At 41.6% G+C, this 9864-nt stretch overlaps 1 protein-coding gene across 5 annotated transcripts in view; it reads left to right on the top strand.

Moving 5' to 3' along the window:
• The first annotated feature begins 2017 nt into the window (after positions 1-2017).
• LOC126577974 (uncharacterized) overlaps positions 2018-9864 on the top strand; it is a 10479-nt gene continuing 2632 nt past the window's right edge. Inside the window, exons 1-2 of one of the 5 annotated variants that reach the window (XM_050240081.1) lie at positions 2018-2292; positions 2361-3888. In XM_050240081.1, the coding sequence (XP_050096038.1) occupies positions 2673-3866 (1194 nt within the window). In that variant the 5' untranslated portion in view covers positions 2018-2292; positions 2361-2672 and the 3' untranslated portion in view covers positions 3867-3888. Of the gene's footprint in view, positions 2293-2360; positions 3889-4207; positions 4442-9211 lie in introns of those variants that run through there. The other 4 variants (XM_050240086.1, XM_050240084.1, XM_050240083.1 and 1 more) reach the window with 4 other exon arrangements.

Raw genomic sequence — 9864 nt, 5'->3', positions numbered from 1 at the left:
ATTTTATACCTAAATAAAATCGAAGGATCTAGAGTTTATTGAATATTGATATTTGTTGGATCTTTTAAAAATAGCACTACATAAAGTTATCTTTTATTAAGTCATACAATCAAAATTAATAGTTGTCACTCTTAAAATGCTCCTTACATAATTGTAAACTCATACTTTGAATAAACTCCAAGAAGATCACTGCACATGATGCAAACTCGTAGCCCAAACTAATGATTATTCATTCACCACAACAACTCGACGTTATCTCGGATAGTTGACGTTGACCTTGCTGGTTTAACCGCAGCCCATTGGGGAATTTTAGTTCATAAAGCGGTGCATCTTGATCCAAACAGCAGCTGTCTTCAATATTTGGATTTTTTTTTGTTAGGACCTTATCAGAAAAAAAACACCACAAATAGTTGTCAGGTACCAATCAGCCATAGTGCAATATTAAAGATAACTTTTTATCATCTTCGTGAAGGTTCTCTGCTCCTTTGAGAGGCAGTAGCTTACCAACGGAAAATCGTAAATTTCGAATCGAGGATCGACGGCAAACGGCCGTTTTAAGTTAAAAACTGCAAAAAAATAATCTCCGAGACGAGACTAGCGTCATCTACCGGAGTTTTTTGCTTGCTCCTTTTAAATTTCAAACAGCCGTTATTCCTCCCGCTCTACCAGAAGTGTGGGAGAGTGTGCGGTAGGAGTGGGGTGTTTTTCAGAATTCTGATTCGTTCCTGAGTATTCTTTGAAAGTTTCACACCAATCAAGGCAGAAATGGTAAAAATATAATTAAAACAAATCACCATGCATTGCACGGCGTTCGCGTGGTTTATGAGCCCTTGTGGAACTAATTTGTATCAGGATCAGCTGGATTCACTGTAACAAGGGTCGTGAGCCTCCGGAAAGTGTCTCCGTATTCCCTCAAAGTGATATTTTCGAATATCAAAATGATAGCGTGTTAGTGCGCCTCCATCGTTGCAGGAAGGAGTTAAATTTCGAAATACAAAATTGTTAACAAATGGATGGAAACCGTCTAAACTTTCGGGGCTAACTTTAAACGTAGCTTCTAGTTTAACAATTTATTGCAAAAACGTAGGAGGAATTGATTGAAAATTCAAAGAAAGAGTTGAAAACATGTGCACCAATATGTTTTCGACATCCATGTCGAAATTACTGGCTAACTGCCGGAATCCTGCTGGGAATGGCACCGATTTTTTTTTGCGAATTTACCGATAAACTCCCTTTTTAAATGTAATTTACAGAACACAATTGTCTGTCATAGTTTATTTTTTTATCACCATTAAAATTTTGTCTCTTTTTTAATGCATACGTTAGACCACCGCTTACATAATCTTAGCAACCCAGATCGCTCCTATGCTCTGCTCAGAATCGCTCCTGTACCTCGTACTGTACTTTCCCACTGATTAACTAAAATAAGACAAGTTAAAAAAAATAAGACACATAAGAGCGATGAACGGAAATAAAATAAGACATTTAAAATAATCAAATCAGAACCGAATTATTCCGGCGTAAGTGTAAGTTATCAGCAAACCCACGAAGGCAGCGAATGATAGTACGATGATGTGTCAAATGATCCCTATTAAACGCAAAGCATAATGAAGTCAGAAGTATTCGTGGTTGAAGAGTAACTGCCTTGCACCGAGAGTTTTGGAGATTCGTTTGTGCACCATTATTGTTTTTTCGAAGTGCTTGTGATTCAAAGTAAGAACCCCTCATGCGGTAGATTGATTTAAAATTTGCCTTTTATAAGCCATGGAACTGATTTTTGTCACAGACTGTAACCCACCATCGTCGTTGAACGAACAATCCCACAACATCTGTGCGGCCACAATGCCCCGATTGCGGCCCTGATTGATAATTTTAGATGAATTTCATCAGCTCAACAGTGAGTGTAGAGTGTGGAGAAAGCCAGCATAATCGTCAACACGCATAGAACAACCGAATGAGGATTAGAGGATGCCTCGGAAATGAGCCCTTATCAAATCTCTCCTTACGAATTGTCTAGTGCGATCGCTCTACATTCCGGAATTCCCCAACGAGCTGTGCCATTTGGTGGATTCAAAAGCGACGGAAGTGAGCATAGAGTATGATTCCGTGTTTGTGTCTCAGTGACTCAGTTCCACTCGGACAGCAACCGCGATCGTATCGCTGCTGTTCCACAGCTACAAATCAACTGAAACCTGTGCTATTGTGCTGTGAGATCGGTGTCTCATCGAGAAAGAAAGTAGAAAAATGGCTTTAGTACCAAGTGCAACTCATATCGACAAACGAACAGAAATGGTAAGCAAGCAAAACATGTGTTAAACGATCGAGCGGACGATTTTCACTTGTTGGGCGTTGTATTGCAGGTGCTCATCAAGATTTTCGACCATCTGGATCTTGAGAGTCTCAAAAATGCGACGCTAAGTTGCAAGAGATTCCATGATGTTGCATTCAGGACCACGTATATAAACAGATTTAAATTTCAACTGGCATTACCTCAACTTTCCGTCTATTTCAAGGAAGAGGAGCAAATGAAGACTCTTAAAAAAGAGTTAATTAAAATGAATGAGGAGAAGATGAAGAAAGAGAAGATTAAGAAAAACAAGAAGGTTCAGAGCGAGAAGAATCAAAATGAAAATGAGAACGAGAAAATTTAGATCGAAAAGATTCAGGCCGAGATGGTTAAGGAAATGTTAACAAAAGTGATTGATACGGTGGATAAATCTGTGAGAAAGTATGATAACTTGCGGTTGATCATATTGCCGTACATGCTTCCGGATTTTTTGCATATCTGGAATTCTATTTACCAGAAAGTCTCGCCAAATATCTTCTCACTGGAGCTTGACTTTAAGCAGGTACCGGATCAAAGCATTGTTATCTTACTGGCCACTACGATAGAAATGATGCTGAATCTGCAATCCTTATCAATCTGTTTCCTTTCTGGTCCCCATTCGTTCGTCGATATTCGTCATTTTTCTATGCAGCATGTAAAACTGCATTCCACAAATTACATCGCAGTGGATATGCCACAGTTGGAGTCGTTCGAAGGACCACTGGACGCGTTGAAAAAACCTTATCCCACCTCTCAACCGCTGGTGCTCACTAAACTAAAACACGTCACGTTAACGTTTGGCCCGGACAATCTCGATGGTCCTTCTATTATCCATCGATTGGCGCAAGCAGAAACAATGAAACTGATGTTCCGCTTGACAGCAGATCTCTTCCTTGCAATATGTGAAGCTTGCACCGCGCTCAAGGAACTTTACTTTTGGCACGTGACCGTTAGTGATCGAGCCACTACCAGAAATTTATCCCAGCTCGTCAATCTTCGTCAACTAACGTTTCACACCATTAGCATCGAAGGACAAGGGTCTTTTAATTTAGATTTAGATTTGAGGGAGCTAAACCAACTGGAGGAACTGGATATAGGATCTATTGATTTGGGTGTTACGAGTATACTCTATCTTCCTGTGTCGATGAGAGTTCTTACCGTGAGGATCAGTGCTCAGAATGAAGAAAGCATCATACACAGCATTGCCAGCTGTTCGCCGCGGTTGCAAAAGTTGCGTTTGGTTTATGACGCAAGCAATAATACGGAGGTCAACTGGTATACAATGAAGTGTCCCAATCTTTTTGAGCGGCTAGAGGAGCTGGAGTTTGTAAATGCGCTTTTCAGTGAAGCTGTATTCATTGCCATGAGCGATCCGATGTATCGATTGTATCAGCTACGATTCGAAAATACGAATTTGAATGTAGAACATATTAAAAAACTTAAGGAAATGTTTGGCAATTGGACGAAAGTTGATGCGTTTAATGACAAAATAGAATCGATACCAACTACCGTAGAAGAATTAGTAGCTGAAGAAAATTAAGAAAATTAACTCGGAAATTTGGGCCACTGGCGCGCATCTCTTCTTGTTCATCGTTTATTAGAATACAAGTTTAGTTCTTCCAGTTTCAATTATATTTTTTTTTTATTCGTTCTGACCATTGACTATTAAAACAATATTTACAAACGGTTGTTACTCAAGGCCCCCCACCAGCTACTAGTAGCCGCCAGGTGCTTGCCTGCATAAAAGGGGGGCCTTGAGTAACAACCGTTTGTAAATATTGTTTTAATAGTCAATGGTCAGAACGAATAAAAAAAAATATAATTGAAACTGGAAGAACTAAACTTGTATTCTAATAAACGATGAACAAGAAGAGATGCGCGTCTGACATTCTATTGCGAACGACCCAGATGATAGATTCAGAAGCGGTTTGAACTCTGAAGCCGATAACGCCGGCTACGCTTACGACGACTACGTCATCTTCCACTGCGGCGACAGTGCTGACAAAAATATGCTCTTGTGCCGATTATGAACTTGATGACTACGACTATGCTTTGTTATCAGCCCTAGCGTAAATTTTCGCAGACCATCGTAGAAGGATTTTAATGATTTTACATGTAAGTGTAGTATATTTTTCGAAATACGTTTAAGATTGATCTATTCGTTAACATTATTATTGTGCATAAATGTTTTAACCTTAAGTCGAGAATTGCCAACAGCGAGGTGAAAAAGTGACAAATTCCTTGACGCGCGCGCAAAAGCGCGAGATGTGCTTAGTGCTGATTAAGGTTCAAATGTGCCACCCCCATTTATCACACGCATACTTGTATATATAATTCTTCGTTCGCTTTAGATTGTGCTATCTTCGTTTACATTGTTTGCATAATTTTAGATTAATTCCATCTGTTCAACTATATTCGTGAGCGATGATTGTAATGCAACCCAGCACAATCGACAACAGAATAAAGAATGAACGCGTTCAACACTATTCCTTATCACCTTCCTGTCTATGAACTAACTCTTCTACGAGTGTTGTACAGCTTGAACATTCATTTTGTGAAATTAGGCAATTAGTTGCAGAGTTTGGATTTTTAAACTCATGTATTTTGACGATGGCCAAACGCATGGATGTGATAATTCATTGGAATTATTTTATCCACCAATATGCTGCATTTTTTTAATAAATCATTTTACATACTGCCTTTAACTAGCCTGGTTTTAAATCTTCATGAATTGAATGATTTAAGTTACACAGTTGATAAATGTTCGGAGTAATGACACTCTAATTCTATCGCATCGTTTTGAGTATTTGGAAGTGTAAGCCATTCAATAGGCAGCACAAAGAATGCTAGTAAGCCACCCCGTCACGGGCTCTAACTATAAATTGTATGAATTCAGTTTGTGAACATGTCAACCACTATACAAACGCCATACGATGCAGCCATTGCATATTACAACCTACAGTTGCTTTCCTGCAATTAAACACTTCGCTCGGATATGCGGACGATTCCTGGCTGTAAGGCATTCCCTCTTCCTTCCCGAACATCCTTTATTACTTCATTCAGAAACTCCTACACCCATAGCGATGACTTGAGATGGAGGGTTTTTTGCGAGTTAATTTTTCTCGATGGCAACGCAACGCAGTGGTTGGGTCGGAAGGCGCCCAAGCGCAAATGGAATAATGATGATGCTTGAATTAATGCCTTCGTCCTTATGAGATGCACCGCGATGCACTGGCATCGTCAGCACCGTAATGGTGAAATTCAGTAATTAATTTTATGACACCCTTTTTTGTATAGCGCAGCATCCACGTGGAAAGCATAAAAAATCCAAAAAACAAAAGATACCAAACCAAACACAGTCGCGTTGTCGATTGGTTTGAGCAAGGAGCGGAGGATCCTTGCCACACGGTTTCATTGTTATCATCCGTCACGGTATTGGATGATTGGAAGAGTTTGCTGGGCGCATGGTATGACCGACGGCTTATGTTGATTTCATGGCGCAATTCGCGACGCTATCATGTTTTATGCAAACAAATGCAGATTATTTTCGCACCGAACATGAAAGACTTTGGCGAACGCATAGAAAACTGACGAGCTGCTTAATAGCTCGTTCGGCTCCATTTTGAATGGGATGTCGATGATGATCCTTAACATTTTGCAAACGAAGCAGCAACAGAAAGCAGTAGCAACAGAAGCAGTAGAAACATTGTCAGCAGAAAGCATAGTAGTAGCAAAGAGTGTTTTTTAAAGCTTAGGCAAAAGCATGTTATGAACGTTCTAAATTTTAATCTTTTTTTAACATATATAAGGACGGACGAGCCGTATGTTTTAAGTTGTAATGTTATTTTCATTAATGCCATTAATAAACACGGAATTTATTAACGAATTGAATAACATTGCATGAGATATGTTTTTCATTTTTTAAAGCGTTAAATGTTTTTATTTTTGGAACGCAATCGTTTGGAATTACTTCTGAAAATGAGTCGAAAACTTTTCTATCGCGAAATCTACAAACCATCATTGAAATTCCTGTGAATCCTTGCTGCAATGATTTCTTGCTAGCTGGACGCATCACGATAGCGTCAATCTGTACCATCCACTTTGAGGCTGTGCCTTGAGCGTGCAACCAAACACGAACCGGTGCACGCTGCAAGCAACTCAACCTGATTTATGCAGCAATTATGGCATGTTTAGCACAATTTCCACTCACTCACCGGGCCGGATTTACATGCCGATCCTTACGCTCCGTCTCCGACCGCTGGGCGCCAAGTAATTTTCATAAATTATTCAAACCCCCCAAACGACCAAATCCAAATCCTCCACCATTAAGGGCGGTCTGATAATGAGGTTGCTTGAGCTTCGGCGTACGGCACTCGCTTCGTAGCATAAGGTGCCCGTCAAACCGGAAGATCACAGGAAACTCGATTCGTCAGCATCACTCCATCACCCGGTCCCCGTTGGCGTGGTTTTGGTTCGCTCTCGTTAATTGAATTGCCGAGGTGCCACCCAACGCAATTGTGCTGATGCTGAACGCATCCATCATCCACCACCTATCCTGCATGGGGATAGGTGCTCGAGGTGATAATTATCGTATTTCAGTGCAAAGCCTCTACCAGCCAGCTGGATCTGGATGCTATCACCATCACAAATCGCATGTGTTCCCCTTAGGGGGCACTTGTGGTGAAAAGAAATGATATTTTAATTAGAAAATGATAACGAAATGGAAGGATCGCACAGCCGAAACGTGTCTTCAACTGTCAGAGCCCAGAGACGTTGTAATTGAAGCGAAATTGAATTGAATAATTTAATGGTTGATCAATCGAAGCTCAATAAGCTAGCGAAAAGATGCGATCCTTTTGCGTAACAGGTCCGCACGATGAAGGCAATAATGTTGATAAGTTGCCTTTTTCGCAGATTGTCCTCAATCGGAAGTGAATGTGCCCTTGAATACCGTTCATCGTGTGTAGCCCCGATGCAGGAGGATCAATTTCTCGGATGATGCAACCTCTTTGTAGTCCTATGCAGTGCCATGTGAACAGATACTTCATCATTCAAGTACAACGAATTTATTACCTTTTTTTCTGCTGCAATCAATGGCTTCATGTTATGTAATCGATCTGGTGACACCTTCAGCGGAAGGGCATTTGTTTACGGGACAGCTGGAAGAACCGCAACGAAGTTGCATGGTACACGATACACAAGCGGATGATAAATTCATCCTAATGATCTCGCAGATCATGATGCTGCGAATGGTGATGGCCTTCTGATGTGGTCGCCAGACTGTGACAATTGTTTCGTTATGCAACATTATTAATAATACTGCCCAAACATGGTCGGCGAGTGAGGGAATCGACCGACAAATGGTTCGAACTAGTGTCCATTGAGGCTCCATCCTCTTAGTGTAGGAGAAAGCGATTTGCTTGGTACGCTCTGTACGGGATGTGCATGAGGCGCACATTTGTTGGTTTACTGACATTCCACGATGGCATTCCGCTTCTCTGTCTAAACGATACACTCTCACACGAGTTGGTGGACAGCGGGATGGGAAACTCGCAAGCAGGTGGATGTTAGGGGATACCACCGGCAAAACCAGTTAATCCCGCTGCTCGCACTTGGTTGGGATTATGCTGTTACGCTCATGAATGGCTAAAGAGGTCATAGGGAAGAGCGTGACAATGAGATAATGTATTAGAAGTATTAGATTGTTATGTAATAATATAAAATCGGAAAGGTAAGCGTAGGATACTTCTAGTATATTGTGCAGTCGCTCGCTGATAAGAACATATCATGATTATTTTATAAAAAATGGAAAAAATACAAATTGAAATTATTAAATGACTTATTAGTCTGGCTTATTTTACTCATTCAAACGAACACGAAGAAACTGCTCTTAAATTTATCTCACAACAACTGTTCCAGGATTTAAGCATTTAAATAAAAATGGCAGCCCCGCAAATCACTGAGTAGAAATTGCACGTATTTTAGATGCATTATTCAAAGTTCTAAAATCCTCTTCAGCAATTAAATCGACAATTGATTGGAGGTAATTTATTAACTGCATCTCATCTTCATCGAAGATTAGCACTAACGTTAGTGATAATTAATCTCAAGCAACTATTACCGATGATTCTGTCTATCAGCCTGCTGGACGTTGTTATGTTCTTCGTTTTGAATTAGACTACATAAAATAAATTGCATTAAGTGCTATTAATGAAGGAATATGCATTAAAATATAAACCTCGCGATCGAAAATGGATCAACACCTTAACTGCGTAGCAAATTTATTGAAAAAGAAACAGCAACTCATGCGATAAGCAAGTCGCACACATTCTTCCTTATCAAGCAGGTCTTGTTAAGTTAGACAAACCAAACATCGATTCCGCTACCGTGTCACCGGGATTATCCAGTCACTGTCCAGACGCACATAAATCAATGCTGCTGAAGCGTGTTATCAATTTCAAACCGAAAGCAGACGAAATGATCATACCAGCGTCATTCCCGCACTAATGAAACCCGGAAGGGCGACCGCCATCGAGTCGAGTTGACCGCCATCTAATGATTCGCAATTGAAACGCAATCCGCACCGCGTTCGAGCGGATCGCTCACGCAAGTTTGCTGAACATTTGTGCAGACGTTTGGTGCTGGCTTTGGGCTCCAACCACACAGACAACGCACAGTGCGTAGAGCTTCTTCGTACGCAGCTTAAGAGGAAGACAGTTTATCTCTTTCTCACCCCCCGGCGACATTCTTCCCAACCTGACATGCCCGTACACATCGGGCACCTCCATCTCCTGCGGGGGGCTCCTTACCCTCAAGCGCCCCCAGCGCGTGTTAAGTTACCGGTTTGAGAAGCATCACCGAACCGACGGATCGGTTGTGCGGTTGGCGTGGTTCACAACAAAACCGCCGGGGTACGATCTCGTGTCCCAGTAACACGGCACACGGCGGTGCCTACACCAAGAAGCAGGGGCGCGATTGCGCCAGCGAGCTCGTGCGCAAATACTTTCGTTTTCGGTAAGCGGACGGCGCAATCGAAGAAAGTGGTTTTAGTCGTCCCAGCAGCATCGACCGAAAAGTGCGCCAAACCAGCGGCTCAGTCGCGTAACGTTGGGCCAGCTGATTGGCCGCTGATCTGCTTGTGACCCGAGGTCGTGGTTTTTTTTAGCTTTAAAGAGCCGTCGGGAATCGTGCTAATGCGTGTACGGGTTGGCAAAAAATAATAACGAAACGCAACAGACCACAAGCTATCGGAATTATGTCTGGACACTCTGGATAAGGCTGATGGCGAAGTATCGCAGGCGACGACACGGAATGCGATCTGTTGATCCGATATCGGGTGTGAGGTCCTAAAGAGGTCTATGTGACGAATAGACCAAATGGTGCATCGCTTGTGGAACCTTAACAGTTATCAGAGATCTTCTTGATGAAGATAGTCTCGAATTTATCGTGCCAGTTTGATAGCAAAGTGCCCTTAAGTGAACACTAATTGCGAAATGGGTTGGAGGTACGTAAACCACCGATTGATGTACGAATAGATT

Source organism: Anopheles aquasalis, chromosome 3, assembly GCF_943734665.1.
Source record: "Anopheles aquasalis chromosome 3, idAnoAquaMG_Q_19, whole genome shotgun sequence".
In the NCBI taxonomy this organism is placed as follows: domain Eukaryota; kingdom Metazoa; phylum Arthropoda; class Insecta; order Diptera; family Culicidae; genus Anopheles; species Anopheles aquasalis.
This window is presented reverse-complemented; position numbering and strand designations above follow the sequence as displayed.